This window comes from Mirounga angustirostris, unplaced genomic scaffold, assembly GCF_029215605.1.
Source record: "Mirounga angustirostris isolate CCGP_5_RB_7025 unplaced genomic scaffold, mMirAng1.0.hap1 SCAF_6, whole genome shotgun sequence".
NCBI classification, from domain to species: Eukaryota; Metazoa; Chordata; class Mammalia; order Carnivora; family Phocidae; genus Mirounga; species Mirounga angustirostris.
The window spans coordinates 98,543,098-98,559,163 of NW_026991714.1; the positions used below are offsets into that span (position 1 = coordinate 98,543,098).

The 16,066-nt window shown below is 39.0% G+C and overlaps 1 protein-coding gene across 6 annotated transcripts in view; it reads left to right on the top strand.

The window, feature by feature from the left end:
- Window positions 1–16,066, top strand: part of CCAR1 (cell division cycle and apoptosis regulator 1) — a 64,993-nt gene that overhangs the window by 1,544 nt on the left and 47,383 nt on the right. For all 6 annotated transcript variants that reach the window (XM_045877955.3, XM_045877956.3, XM_045877954.3 and 3 more), the window contains exons 3-4: window positions 13,460–13,632; window positions 14,269–14,313. In XM_045877955.3, the coding sequence (XP_045733911.1) occupies window positions 13,460–13,632; window positions 14,269–14,313 (218 nt within the window). The remainder of the gene's footprint in view (window positions 1–13,459; window positions 13,633–14,268; window positions 14,314–16,066) is intronic.

Genomic DNA, 16,066 nt, shown 5'->3' on the forward strand with positions numbered 1-16,066 from the left:
TTTCTTTTATTTGTGAAGCTTTTAAAAATTCATGGATCAACTAGCAAAAAATCTGTTTTCACAGCAGTTTGGATAGGTACATAGAGTTTTTCAAACGTTAAATTGATTAACTTTTATTTGATTTAATTAGGTTAGCAGCCACTCATTGATTAGAGGTTATCTCATTTGGCATGTTAAGGTGAAGTATGCACATGCTATATTTAAGAATAAATGTATTAAAATTTTATATATTATGAAATTATATATGACTGGTTTTCAGCTGTTGGAGTTTAAAGTGGAAAACCCAATTCTAAAGAATTTATCAAACAAAGGAAAAAGATAAATAGATATAAAAGAGCAAATGGATATTTATATTTTCAAAATAAGGTCAACAGATGATGTCATTGAAAATCAGTAAGCTTCTTCCGTTTGCTTCTTAGGAAGAATTTTTTTTTTTTTTTTTTACCATTTGACTTAAGGTTTGAATCTTAAATAAGTTTCCCAAGGATTCTACAGAATGAATTTGAGTTTCTTTGGGTACCCAGAAAAATTGCAGCTTTTTCTGTTAATGAGTATACTTTTTGTTTATGACATCTCTAATACTGGTTCTTTACTGCCTTTTACTTAAAATACCTACTTTAGTAATTCAAGGTCAGTTACAGGACCCTATGATCTTCTGACTTGGGTGTTCTACAGTTTGATGGACATGATTATCTTGTTATGTAGGGGACCTTTGTCTTTAAAGAAAGGGATACTTCAGAGTTTTTATTTTAGTTACTCTTCATTTGGGGGGGTTAAATGATCAGTTCTGCAGGCAACTGAAGAGATTATGAAATAATAGTTATAGATTGTATTTAATTCAGATCCAGGTACTTTTTTTTTTTTTTTAAGATTTTATTTATTTGAGAGAGAGCTAACGAGCATGAGTGGGGGGCGGGGCAGAGGGAGAGGGAGAAGCATACTCCCCCTAAGGGAGCCCAGTGTGGGACTCGATCCCAGGGTCCCGGGATCATGACCTGAGCCGAAGGCAGACGCTCAACCGGCTGAGCCACCCAGGTGCCCAGATCAGGTACTTCTTCATGTTAAATAATGGGGACTCTGGTGTTGACTTAGTTTTGATGAAATGGGAATTATCAGCAATTACTATGTGTCCAGAAGCAAGTGCTATGGACTTGTATTTTGGTAAACTAAACATGTTTTACCTGGCTTTTTCTACATATAGTTTGTTTTATTTATTTATAAACCAGGTCAGGAACATAATTAATATTATGAATGATGTTTTGTTTTTATAAGGATTTTATTTATTTGACAGAGAGAGCAGGAGCAAGAAGGAGAGGGAGAAGCAGGCTTCCCACTGAGCAGGGAGCCTGATGTGGGGCTCGATCCCAGGACCCTGGGATCATGACCTGAGCCGAAGGCAGGTGCTTAACCAACTGAGCCACCGAGGTGCCCCTATAATTTGTTTTAAATTGATATCTGTATTGTTCCCAGTTAAATAGTTCTTCAGGTGGAAGTCTATTGTCTGTAGCTCTTAACATTTGTATTTTGGGGCACCTTGGTGGCTCAGTTGCTTGGGCGACTGTCTTCAGCTCAGGTCATGATCTCAGGGTCCTGGGATCAAGCCCTGTGTAGGGCTCTCTGCTCAGCAGGGAGCCTGCTTCTCCCTCTCCTCCCCACTCATGCTTTCTCTCGCTATCTCTGTCTTTCTCTCAGATAGATAAAATGTTTTAAAAAAAATTTGTATTGTAATTACTTAAATTCATGTTATACTTTTTTTGTTTTTATTTTAAGACTGAGCAAAGAAGACCGCAAACGTTCATATAGATTCTCAAACACAAAATCAGTAGTAAATATAGATCTCCCTTTCCATATTTGGCAGTAGAGTCCAAATATAAATAATGGGATTTGTGTAAACAGCTTTTATTTTTGCTGTAGAAAATTAATTATGGGTTTTCTTAGAACTTGTTAATCAGAGTTTTTCAAAATCAAATTTTATTGACGCATCATGACTTCAGTAAGTAGGCCTAGGGTTTTGATAGCATCTCTCTACTCTTAGCTTTCCTGTAAAAATCCTGGAGTAGGTTATAAATGGAACTCTCTAGTGATACTATTTTTATTAAAATGTTTATTTTCCAGGTGATATATTTCAGGCTGCTTCCTGAAAGCTTGCTCTCTTCTTACCTTCATCTTAAAGCCTTATTTGTGATTAATCATCTCATCTTAGTATAACTGATTTTCAGAGCCACACAAATTTTTGTAAAAGTTAAATTTTCAATCCCGAGGCAATTAAAATACGTTTTATTTACATCTCATCTAAATGGAGAACTGTTTTTATTTATTTATTTATTTATTTATGTTAACTTTTAAGTAATCTCCACACCCAACATGGGACTTGAACTCACAACCCTGAGATCAGGAGTCACATGCTCCACTGGTTGAGCCAGCTAGGCGCCCCTAAATGGAGAACATTCTAGCAAATTATAGTGCTTCAGGTGTTCTCCTGGAAGCTTCAAATATAATTTGAGAAAAAATTTCAGCAAAGGACATAAAAGGACTTAATCGGCAATAGGGAAGGTGTCAGTTTTTTACTCTATTAAAAAAAAAAAAATGCACCCTTTGAAATAGTCCAGACATATTAGTATCAGAAGCTACTGTCATAAATCAAATGATCATGGAACAAAAAAAGGTTAACTGAGTAATTCAACTTGAATTAAATATTTTGATCTCTGTGCCTATATTTCAGACTCATTTTCTCTTGAGAGCAGTATGAAAATTACTACTCTTTTTGTATGTAACATAACATTTTATTTTTTTCAGTTAAAGTCTTTGGTATTCCATTTTCTTTCTTTTTTTTTTTTTTTAAAGATTTTATTTATTTGACAGAGCGAGAGCAGGAACACAAGCAGGGGAAGTGGGAGAGGGAGAAGCAGGCTTCTCGCGAGCAGGGAGCCCGATGCAGGACTCGATCCCAGGACACTGGGATCATGACCTGAGCTGAAGGCAGACGCTTAACGACTGAGCCACCCAGGCGCCCCACTATTCCATTTTCTAGCAAGGATATTTTGCATTTGTACTAACCTTGAAAGTTCTCAGCTAACAGTGGTAGAAAATTTCACTGCATTCACACAGATGACTGATTTAAAATAATATAAAGCGGTACCTGGCTGGCTCAGAAGAGCATGGGACTCTGGATCTCAGAGTCATGAGTTTGAGCCCCATGTTAGGTGTAGAGAGTACTTAAATAAGTAAACTTAAAAAAATAAGTAATATTAAAAACTTCAGTAAAAGCATGCATGCTAGCAGTATATTGCTGAAATCTGATGTAAAATTGAAGATCAGTATTTGGATTGTTTCTGATTAATTTTGAATTCCTGAGTATCATCTATCATCTTTAGTTTTCCTTTTACCCCCATATTCAGTCATATATCAAATCTTGCTTTTTTCTCCTTTGAAAATGCCTCAGGTATACTCTATTTTACATTTAGGTCCTAGGCACTTCACATTTAAATAACTGTCATAGCTGCTTTCTCTTGCTCACAGCTCATATGCCAAAGTCTCTCACCTAACTTTCAGGTCCTTCCTTGTCTTTGCCAAACTTAATCCATAGTGCTTATCGTAGATCCTTAAGTCAGGAAGCTCTTTTTCCCATCTCTCACGTGGTAGTGTTACTCTTTATTATCCTTTATTTAGTTCTTTTTTTTTTTTTTTTTAAGATTTATTTATTAGAGAGTGAGCGAGTGCGTAGTAGCTGAGGGAGAGGGAGAAGCAGACTCCCCGCTGAGCAGGGAGCCCAATGAGGGGCTCGATCCCAGGACCCCGGGATCATGACCTGAGCCGAAGGCAGATGCTTAACTGACTGAGCCAACCAGGTGCCCCTCTGTTATTTAGTTCTAATTGCTTTTATTTGCTTTCCTCTCATACATACTGGATATACTGCATCTTACTTCTCTCTCAGCTCCAATATATTTGTCAGATGTGATACTACTAAAGCATAATTTCTTTTTTTTTTCCCTCCAAGTAGGCTCCTCCCTACAAGGAGCTCAAACTCATAACCCTGAGATCAAGAGTCACATGCTCTACCGACTAAGCCAGCCAGGCACCCCTCCTAATTTCTATCTAAATTAAAGACTTTTTCAAAACTGGTTGGGAGCTGACCTAGATTCTGTCTCAACAACTTTATCAGATAAGGAATTTGACGCCCAGAAAGGTGATGAAATTTGTTTAGGTTTTACAGATGGTCACAGGAGAGTTAATGTTAGAACATCAGAATTGTGGTTCATCATATCTTCCATTATTTTTACTCGTCTACAAAAAATATCTTCAAGGATTTTAGAATTCATTTCAAACTCCTTGGGATGGTATTCATGATGTTCTGTCATTCCAGCCTTACATACCATTTCTCCTACACTGAAATAATTGTTCTTAATATTTCCCCTTTTTTTCCATCTCCTAGCTGAAGTGCTGTGATATGTATTCAGTGACAGTCATATTTGTTTCTAGAACTTTTAGGTTTGAAAGTTTAAGTTTCCTGTATATAAAGAGACATTGAGAGAGATAGCTGGTGAATCACTGATTGAATCTTTATGAGATTTCTTTTTTTTTTTTTTTTTTTAAGATTTTATATATATATTTATGGGGTTCCTAGAGGGTTAAGTCGGTTAGTCATATGCCTTTGACTCAGGTCATGGTCCCGGGTCCTGGAATTAGGCCCCATGTTGGGCTCCCTTTTGGGAAATCTGCTCCTCCCTTTCCCTTTGCTCCTCCCCCTGCTTGTGTGTGCACGCACGTGCTCTTTCCCCCTCCCTCTCTCTCTGGCTCACTTTCTCAGATAAATAAAATCTTAAAAAAAATAAAAGTATTAAGACTATACTTTCAGGGATCATTTCTATAGTTAGTTAAAAAAATAAAAGTATTGGGGCGCCTGGGTGGCTCAGTTGGTTAAGCGACTGCCTTCGGCTCAGGTCATGATCCTGGAGTCCCGGGATCGAGTCCTGCATCGGGCTCCCTGCTCGGCAGGGAGTCTGCTTCTCCCTCTGACCCTCCTCCCTCTCATACTCTCTGTCTCTCATTCTCTCTCTCTCAAAATAAATAAATAAAATCTTTAAAAAAAAAAAATAAATAAATAAAAGTATTTATTTATTTGAGAGAGTGTGCTCGTGAGCGGATGGAGAGAGACAAGCAGAGTCCTTGATCCCATGACCTGAGCCAAAATCAAGAGTTGGACGCTTAACTGACAGAGCCACCGAGGCACCCCATGAGATATTTTTTAAAATTTATTTTTATTTTTGGGACGCCTGGGTGGCTCAGTTGGTTAAGCGACTGCCTTCGGCTCAGGTCATGGTCCCGTGGTCCTGTGATCGAGTCCTACATCAGGCTTCCCCTGCTCTGTGGGGAGTCTGCTTCTTCCTCTCCCTCTGCCTGCCACTCCCCCTGCTTGTGCTCTCTCTCTGTCAAATGAATAAAATCTTTTTTAAAAATAAAAAAATAAAATTTATTTTTATTTTATGTACTCGAACTCACGAACCCAAGATCAAGAGTTGCATGCTCCACTCCTGAGCCAGCCAGGTGCCCCACTGATTGAAACATTAACTCTTAGATTAATTATAATAGTTTGTAGATTTGACTCAAAATATTTGCATTTTTATCTGTATGTAACCATAGTAATACTGAAGTGTGGGGAATGATTTAGCATATTTTCACCTATTTTCTCATCTATTTCTTTTGACCATTTATAAAATGACTGCATTCTGGCCATAGAGAAACATGAACTACTTTAGGAGTTAAAACTATAGTTATAATGTGCTTTCCAACAGGTGACTGAAGCTAATACCAATACAGTTGTTTTAACTATGACTCCCATTTTTCCTACCTCTTCATTCTGGCCCAATTATCATCTTTTAAAACCATAATCTCTTGAGCTTGAAAACAAGCTCAGATTGCTAAATTCCAAAATTCATGGTCTTTTTCAAACAAATAATAGCTGATACACTATGTATACTTCACTTTATTAGTTATTCTTTAATGGACTTGAATGTTTACAGCTCATTTGGTAGGAAAGGATTGCTACTGGTATTGGTTTAACCCCTTTAAACACTGTGTGTGCTATGTAATAGCGAATAGTCTCTAACACATTTTTCTGAGAGTAAAAAAATACACATAAAATCTTTTTTTTTTAAAGATTTTATTTATTTATTTGAGAGAGAGAGAGACTGAGAGAGAGAGCGCATGAAAGGGGGGAGGGTCAGAGGGAGAAGCAGACTCCCTGATGAGCAGGGAGCCCGATGCGGGACTCGATCCCGGGACTCCAGGATCATGACCTGAGCCGAAGGCAGTCGCTTAACCAACTGAGCCACCCAGGCGCCCTACACATAAAATCTTTTAAGGCTTGCTGTTAATATATACTTTTCCCCCTCATCCTCTGAGTATGCCTTACTTGTGCTCTTATCCAGTGACAGCTGCATTAACATCAAACTACAGAGGCGCCTGGGTGGTTCAGTTAAGTGCCTTCAGCTCAGGTCATGATCCCAGGGTCTTAGGGTCGAGCCCCCGCATTGGGTTCCCTGCTTAGTGGGTGGAGAGCCTCCTTCTCCTCTGCCGGTCCCCCTGCTTGTGTTCTCTCTCTTTCTCTCTCTGTCTCAAATAATTAAAATCTAAAAAAAAAAACCCAAAAAACTATCTTTTCTTTTCTTTTTTTTCTCCCTATCCTAACTTGAGCATGCAACTTTGTGGTTCTGAACTTTATTATTTCAGGATGACTCATCTTAGTAAAGATAGAGCACCAAGGTTTAAAGGTATAGGATTTTTTTTTTTTTTAAGATTTTTTAAATTTATTTGACAGAGACACAGTGAGAGAGGGAACACAAGCAGAGGGGGTGGGAGAAGGAGAGGCAGGCCTCCCACTGAGCAGGGAGCCCGATGTGAGGCTCGATCCCAGGACCCCGGGATCATGACCCAAGCCGAAGGCAGACGCTCAATGACTGAGCCACCCAGGCGCCCCAAAGGTATAGGATTTTTAAATTTAACAGTGAGTTTGATAAAATTAAGGGACAACAGAAAAGGGACAGGCTTCTCTCTTGTGTTTTAATGGTGTGTTCATTGGTATTCAGTAGAAACTGCTAGTATGGGGGCACCTGAGTGGCTCAGTCGGTTAAGCGTCTGCCTTCGGCTCAGGTCATGATCCCAGCGTCCTGGGATCGAGCTCTGCATCGGGCTCCCTGCTCAGCGAGAAGCCTGCTTCTCCCTCTCCCACTCCACCCTGCTTGTGTTCCCTCCTTCACAGTCTCTCTGTCAATTAAATAAATAAATAAAATCTTAAAAAAAAAAAAAAACTGCTAGTATGTCATAACACGAGTGTACATTTTAGAAAATGATAAAATTTACATTTTTCTTTAAAGGTTTAAGAAAACTTAGCCCTTAAGTTTACTTGTTTGCCTGGTAGCCTGTGGTCATCTAGGGCTCATTTCATAGGTTTGTCTATGGAAGTATTGATACACAGTGATAAGCATATCTTTTTCCAAAGGGTCACAAGACCTTCAGCAATCAAAGTGAATTAGGTATAGGTAAATGAACAGACTGTTCTATTGTGGATAATTGGAAAAGATCTCCAGCTGACAAGTATTTGGCCACTTAGGTGGAGAGAAAGATTAAATCAGGGATTGATACCTCTGTAATACGCAGGTTATAAAATTGTCTTGCAGAATATTGATTATAATTCACAAGAGTGGAGAATGTTACTTACAAGTACTCAAGGGTAGTTTCTCAGATAACCACAAAAAAGGAGTATTAATAATGAAATATACTTTATGGAGAGTAAAGTAAATATGAATGATTTTAAAAAGAGCTATATTGCAGATATATAAAACATGCACAGTGATTTCACAAAATTTGAATTAACTAGCTAGTGGTGTGACACAACTAGTAGAATGTAAATTTCCTTCCCATAAATTTCTAGCAGTTGAACCCTTGAAGAACAGGGGTTTGAACCGTGTGACTTTGATGCCGATTTTTTTGGGGGGGGGGATAAGTACTGTCCTGTAAATGTATTTTCCTTACGATTTTCTTTTCTCTAGCTTATTTTATTGAAAGAATACAGTTAACTGAATATGTTAACTGTTCCTGTTGCTGGTAAGGCTTCCACTCAACAGTTGGCTGTTAGTAGTATTTTGTTTATAGTTTGTTTTTAAAGATTTTATTTATGGGGGGGTGTAAGCTCATGCATGGGGGCGGGGAGGGAGAGGGATAAGCAGACTCCGTGCTGAGGGCAGAGCCTTAAGTGGGGATCTATCTTACAACCCTGAGATCATGACCTGAGCCAAAACCAAGAGTCAGACACTTAACTGAGCCACCCAGAGGTGCCTAGAGAAACTTTATTTTCCTTCTAAATCCAAAGGCTAGTTTTTTGTTTTTGTTTTTTTTTTAAAGATTTTATTTATTTATTTGACAGAGAGATAGCGAGAGCAGGAACACAAGCAGGGGGAGTGGGAGAGGGAGAAGCAGGCTTCCCATGGAGCAGGGAGCCCGATGTGGGACTCGATCCCAGGACCCTGGGATCATGACCTGAGCCGAAGGCAGACGCTTAACAGCTGAGCCACCCAGGCGCCCCAAAGGCTAGTTTTAAAAATTGAATACCACTTAGTCTGATTCACATAAACATTAATATTTAATTTCATTTTCAAAGTCCAATAATGAAAACTTACAGTTCAACACTGAGTAAGCCACATGTTTAGGTAATATTTCTTAAAAAATAGTTTTTTGTTTTTTGTTTTTTTCTTAAAAAGTCTTAAAATATGGTACAGCACCTAAATTTTCAGTGGCATATATAGGCTATTAACACATGTTCTGAAATCTGGTAGTTTATATCAGTGCTGAGGTCTTTTGTTTCTGTCGTTTTTGTTTTTTTTTTTTTAAGATTTTATTTATTTGTTTGACAGAGACAGCGAGAGAGGGAACACAAGCAGGGGAAGTGGGAGAGGGAGAAGCAGGCTCCCCGCTGAGCCAGAAGCCCGATGTGGGGCTCAATCCCAGGACATGGGGCGCAATCCCAGGACGCTGGGATCATGACCTGAGCTGAAGGCAGACGCTTAACTGACTGAGCCACCCAGGCACCCCTGTTTTTGTTTTTGTTTTGTTTTTAATTTATTTATTTAAGTAACCTCCACACACCCAATGTGGGGCTCGAACTCAGGATGCCAAGATCAAGAGTCACATGCTCCTTCAACAGAACCAGTCAGGCACCCCCTGAATTAACTTTTAATAAAAAAAGAACATTGAGCTTTATACTTTTTCTATGCTACTGTAGTTTTCCTTCTACTCATTTTAGTGTTTCACTTTATACTGTTCACAGTTTTCTTCAAAGTCTTTGAATGCAATCCTACCATGCAAAATTTGGGAAGAAATGATAATTAGAAAACATATAAATGACAAACTTTTATGACTAAGTGTTGATCCAGTCACTAACTGCTAACATATGTGAATGGAATGGCTTTTTTGTTTTTGTTTTTGTTTTTTTTAGTAAGCTCTACACTCAACGTGGGGCTTGAACTCATGTCCCTGAGGTCAAGAGTTGCATGCTCTACTGACTAAGCCAGCCAGGCACCCTGTATTTTTTTTTTTTTTCCAGATTTTATTTCAGAGAGAGAGAGACAGCAGCACAGGGAGGGGCAAGAGAAGGGAGAGGGAGAGAAAATCTTGAGCAGACTCTGCGCTGAGCAGTGGGCTCAATCCCACAACCTGAGCCGAAGTCAAGAGTCGGACGCTCTGCTGATTGAGCCACCTAGACGTCCCTGCCCCTGTATTTTTAATCATCAAGACATCAGTATGGTCTTAAAGCCTTGTGTCTGTGTATGCTTCCCTGTGTGTGAATGGCTTACATAGATGTAACATTGTATGGTGTCCTAGAAAAAGAATGCCGTCAACAAATCAACTAATTGGTACTTCCTTTCATTAGGAAAATTTTATTCCAAGACAGTAGGCTATTGGTAGTTAATTTTGGGGGATTCAAAAGTTATATATGGATTTTCCAAATGTGCGTGGAGGTCAAGCACCTTTAAGGTCCCATATTGTTAGGGGTAACCGTCATTTTTTTGTAGTTTCTAATTCATCACACTATTAACGGTAGAAGAGAGGTGTGTCTGTCATCCTACCTACTTAATGCTAGGCTGCTTTGTGATGCCAGGATTCAGAACACCTAAAAAAGTAATAGGAAAAAATAGACTTTCTGGGATATTGGCTCTGAGCTCTTCTGCTGTCGCAACTTCCAAGGTTCTGAAATTGGTACCAACAGAATGAAACAGAGCAGATCTGAGGTCAGAGCCCTGGCTTGGTGAAGGAGCTGGGTATGATATTTGAATCATGGATACTACTTTGTCAAATGTGTATAACATGCCAATCTTAGAATTTAAAGCACTAATTTTTCCTATGGTCTTTATCTTGTGTTCAGTGAGTATTTTGCTTCTGTTGTCCTAGAACAGTGGTTCTTAACCTTTTTTGGGTCTGTAATTCTCTTGAAAACTGATTAAAGCTTTGGACTTTCTCATCTGCAATTTTGCATACAATAAGGTTAATAGGATCCACTGATTAGAACCTGTGTCCTAGAATTCAGTACCTTTTCCTTTATTGTCATTGTAGTTAACCTCATTTTGAACTTATGCTGGTATTGAGATATTCTCCACTTCTATTTAAATTACTTTTTAAATTCATTTAGTTAGTTCTGGTTTTTTCTCTCTTCCCATCTGTGATATCTGACTTTCCTTAAAAACAAGAAAATATTAATGTGGTAAGGACTTAGGCCATTTAGAAATTTTTTGCCCACCTTAGACTCTTCCTTTTCTCCCTCCTTTTTCAATTTTTAAAAATCAGTATTTTTTGCAGGGAGTAATTTGTAATTTATAGGAACTACAAACATACTTTCTGGGGTTTTTGTTTGTTTTTGCTTTACTTTCTTGTTGGTTTGTTTTATTTTTAAGTAAAATTAGTCTGAGCTTTTATTTTTTATTTTTTATTTATTTATTTATTTTTAAAGATTTTATTTATTTATTTGAGAGAGAGAGAATGAGAGAGAGAGAACACGTGAGAGGGGATAGGGTCAGAGGACGAAGCAGACTCCCTGCTGAGCAGGAAGCCCAATGTGGGACTCGATCCCAGGACTCTAGGATCATGACCTGAGCCGAAGGCAGTCGCTTAACCAGCTGAGCCACCCAGGCGCCCTAGTCTGAGCTTTTAAACAACTGATTTGAACCTCACACTTCTGAAGATTTTCTGGGATAGTCTAGACTAGGTGCTTTGGTTAGTTCATTAACGTTCTCTGTTCTGTTCTTGTAAAGCAAAATACTGTTCTTTCTATAAGGTTGTTAACTAATAATTAAAGAGCAGCATTTTTTTCAGGTTATTTTCAGATACAAGCAAGATGCTTTGGAAAAGGGAGTGTTCCATGTGTAAATATTGCTTTTCTGGCAATCTTTTGAGATTCAGAATGCTGAGTTGGCATATTAAGGGTTCTGAGAAATCCTTTTTCTCAGAAATTTAAGTCATTATGGTTAATTTTATCTCATTGCCCCATATAGTAGTGCACTAAAATTAAAAACTTTTTGTGCTTTTAAACAATATGCATAATTCGCTGTTTCCTAAACTTCTTTTTTAAAGTAAGCTCTGTGCCCATTGTAGGTCTTAAACTCATGACCCTGATGAGATCAAGAGTTGCATGCTCTACCAGCTGAGCCAGCCAGGTGCCCCTGTTTCCTTAGCTTTTTGAACCTTGGGCCCTTTTTTTTGTTTTCTGACTTTAATGTCCTGGGGAGCTAGTTAGTCATTGTTCCAGGAGATGCAATTTTGGGAATGGTAGTGCTGCATTGCAGTTTTTATTTTTATTTTTTAATTTGACTTATTTGTTTTTTAAAGATTTTATTTATTCATTTGCAAGAGAGACAGAGAGGCAGAGAAAACATAAGTAGGGGGAGGGGCGGAGGGAGAGGGAGAAGCAGGTTCCCTGCTGAGCTGGGAGCCCGACATGGGGCTCCATCCCAGGACCTGGAGATATGACCTGAGCTGAAGGCAGACACTTAACTGACTGAGCCACCCAGGCGCCCCATACACTGCAGTTTTTAGTTGATTGCTTTTTGCATTCATTGGAATTGCATGAAAACATCAAGTAAAATCTTTCTCATGTTCTCTTGAGCTCTTAGCCTTGTTTAAGCATACATTCAACATTAAGTACCTAATCTATCGTATTCTGAGTCCTCTCCCAATTTAGTTTTATCAAATTATAATTTTAAGTCACTATGGTTAATTTTATCTCATTGCCCCATATAGTAGTGCACTAAAATTAAAAACTTTTTGTGCTTTTAAACACAAAAGTTGGGGTGCCTGAGTTCAGTTAAGCGTCTGCCTTTGGCTTAAGTCATGATCTCCAGGTCTTGGGATCTAGCCCTACATCAGGCTTCCGGCTCATTGGGGAGTCTGTTTCTCCCTCTCCCTCTACCCATCCCCCTCCACTTGCTCATGCTCTCTCACTTTCTCTCTCACAAGAGTAAATAAAATCTTAAAAAAAAAAACACACAAAAGTTGCTTTGGTCTGTTTCCTAGTTTTTATTTTTATTTATTTAAGATTTTATTTATTTATTTGACAGAAAGAGAGAGGGGCAGCCAGAGAGGGAACACAAGCAGGGGGAGTGGGAGAGGGAGAAGCAGGCTTCCCGCCGAGCAGGGAGCCCGATGTGGGGCTCGATCCCAGGATGCTGGGATTATGACCTGAGCCAAAGGCAGATGCTTAACGACTGAGCCACCCAGGCGCCCCTGTTTCCTAGTTTTTATTTTATTTTATTCATTTTATTTTATTTTTTTAAAGATTTATTTGACAGAGATAGAGAGAGAAGGAACACAAGCAGGGGGAGAGGGAGAGGGAGAAGCAGGCTTCCCACAGCGCAGGGAGCCTAATGTGGGGCTCGATCCCAGGACCCTGGGAACATGACCTGAGCCGAAGGCAGACGCTTAACGACTGAGCCACCCAGGCGCCCCTGTTTCCTAGTTTTTAAATTAATGCAAAGTAGGTATATGAAAAGTTTGTCCAACGGAAAGTTTTAGGGTGGATCACTTCCAGCAGCACTGTCTTCAATATATGATTCTCATCTACTTGGAGATAAAACAGTAAATTCTAGATAAATAAAGTAAGACAGTTTATTTTCTGCTCTTTTTCCTAAAAATACTTCTTGAGAGTACTTTAGCCTCTTGGTCTAGGTAAGGTTGTAGTTTAATTTTATAGAATAATGTTTTCTTATATCTATTACGACATGAAAATTTAGTATAAAGCCACTGGGATCTGAGGAGACACTTGAATCAATTAAATTTAATAAGCATTACTGGAATTTTGCTTTAGGTTTTTACTAAACAATGGCAGAACATAATTCATTAAGCACTTACGAAAAATTCCTAGAAAGGATCCAAATAATGCTTTTTTTTTTTCTTTTCCTTTTTAATCTCATTTTAGCTGCATTGGGTGTTCAACAGCCATCACTCCTTGGAGCATCTCCTACCATTTATACCCAGCAAACTGCATTAGCAGCAGCAGGCCTTACCACACAAACCCCAGCCAACTACCAGTTAACTCAGACTGCAGCCTTGCAGCAACAAGCTGCAGCTGCAGCAGCTGCATTGCAACAGGTGAGTCTTTATTGGGTTTCAGTCTGTGACATATTAAACTGTCATATCTGAGTAGCCAGATGATTCTTAAAGAATTAATAATTGTGGGTTTTGTTTTGTTTTGTTTGAGATTTATTTATTTGAGAGAGGGAGTCCATGTGTGTGCATGCACACACATGCACAGGGTGGACGGGCAGAGAGAGAGGGCGAATCCCAAGCAGACCCCGCGCTGAGCATGGAGCCTGAGATGGGGTTGGATCCCAGGACCCCGAGATCATGACCTGAGCTGAAACCAAGAGTCAGACACTTAACTGACTGTGCCCCCCAGGTGCCCCAATAATTGTATATTTTTATTATGCTTATTGTTTTTTAAGGTAATAAAAATTGTATATGCCTAAGACAGAACACTACATTTGCATGGTCAAAATTCTTAAAATGGGCAGTTCTTATACCTTAATTATTTGAATAAAATTCAGTTCTTAATGAATCCCAGAGTATAAAGAATCACCAGTTTGCTTATTTTTGGTGAAGTTCAGTTGTTCCATAAAATTTCTTTGTAGTGTGATTTTGTTTATGTATTTGTATGTATGTATATCGCTTCTTGAGAATGAATAAAACTGATTTCATATTTCTTTTCATAAATCTTTTTTTTTCCAGCAATATTCACAACCTCAGCAGGCCTTGTATAGTGTGCAACAACAGGTTAGTTTATATTTTCCATGTTTAAAACTGATAGAAAAAAAAAAATAACTTGTCCCAGATTCAGTTTATATAGATTTTATTTCCTGTCAGCTACATTAATATGTGATTTGAATTCTTTGGTAGTGGGCTAAATGAGGTAGGCAAAAAAGGAATGTCTCCAAGGGAGAGGAGGAAGATAGAGGTCCTGAAAATCCAAATCCTCAATTAGCAGCCAGTCTTTGTCACATGTTTGTTTTTTTTTTTAAAGATTTATTCATTTATTTATTTGAGAGAGAGCATGGGGGGGTACAGAGTTGGAGGGAGAAGCAGACTCCCCACTGAGCAGGGAGCCCGACACTAGGCCGGATCTCAGGACCCCAGGATCAGGACCAGAGCCGAAGGCAGATGTTTAACTGACTGAGCCACCCAGGCGCCCCTGTCACATTTCTGGGGAGGCATGCAGAGGATAATTTGGAAAGAATCACTGGACTACTGAATCTTTGACCCAGTTCTTCTGTGTGGAACATCTAGCCCTACTGTGCTGTACTAGACCACATGTGAAAATGAAAAGATCCTTTTTCCCATTTGAAGCCTTAACCCTAGATAGACCATTGGCTTTGAGCCTTTATTTTTTATTTTAATTTTTTTCTTTTCATAGAGCGAGAGCGTGCACGGGGGTGGGAGAAGCAGAGGGCGAGGGAGAAAGAATCTTAAGCAGGCTCCATGTCCAGCATGGAACCCGATGTGGGACTCAGTCTCACAACCTTGAGATCATGACCGGGGCCAAAATCAAGAGTTAGATGCTTAACTGACTGAACCACCCAGGCTGCCCCTACTTGAATTTTTTTAATCTTTTAAGTTTTTTTTAAATGTAAGCTCTATGCCCAGCATGGAGCGTGAACTCATGACTATTGACATCAAGAGTCGCATGCTCTACCGAATGACCCAGCCAGGCACCCCATGAACCTTTATTTTTTATCTTTATTTTTTTTAAGATTTTATTTATTAGAGCGGTGGGAGGGGCAGAGGGAGAAGGAGAAACAGACTCCCCGCTGAGCAGGGAGCCCAACATGGGGCTCCATCCCAGGACCCCGAGATCATGACCTGAGCCGAAGACAGATGCTCAACCGACTGAGCCACCCAGGTGCCCATTGTTTTATTTTTCTTGAGATTCTACTTATGAGTGGAATTACACAGTATTTGTCTTTCTCAGTCTGACATATTTCTCTTAGCATAGTACCCTCTAGGTCCATCTGTGTTGTCTCAAATGGCACAAGCTCATCCTTTTTATGGTTGTGTAATACTCCGTTGCAGGTGTGTGCCTGTGTATACCCACCAGGTTTTCCTTATCCATTTATCTGTTGATGGACAGTTATGTTCCTTCCATATCTTGGCTGTTGTAAATAATGCTGCGGTAAACATAGGGATACATACATCATTTGAAATTAGCATTTTTTCTTCTTGGGTAAATATCCGATAGTAGAATTATTAGATTATATGGTATTTCTATTTTTTATTTTATGAGGAACCTCCATACTGTTTTCCATGTGGTTGTACCAGTTTATATTCCACCAAAAATACATGAAGGTTTTTTTTCTCCACATCCTCCTCAACACTTGTTTCTTGTGTTTTTGATTTTAGCTGTTTTGACAGGTGTGAGATGATACCTCATTGTGGTTTTGATTTGCATTTCCCTGATGATGACTGATATTGAGCATCTTTTCATGTTTCTCTTCTCAATATGTTTTGTTTTGAACAGTGTTCATTTCCTCTA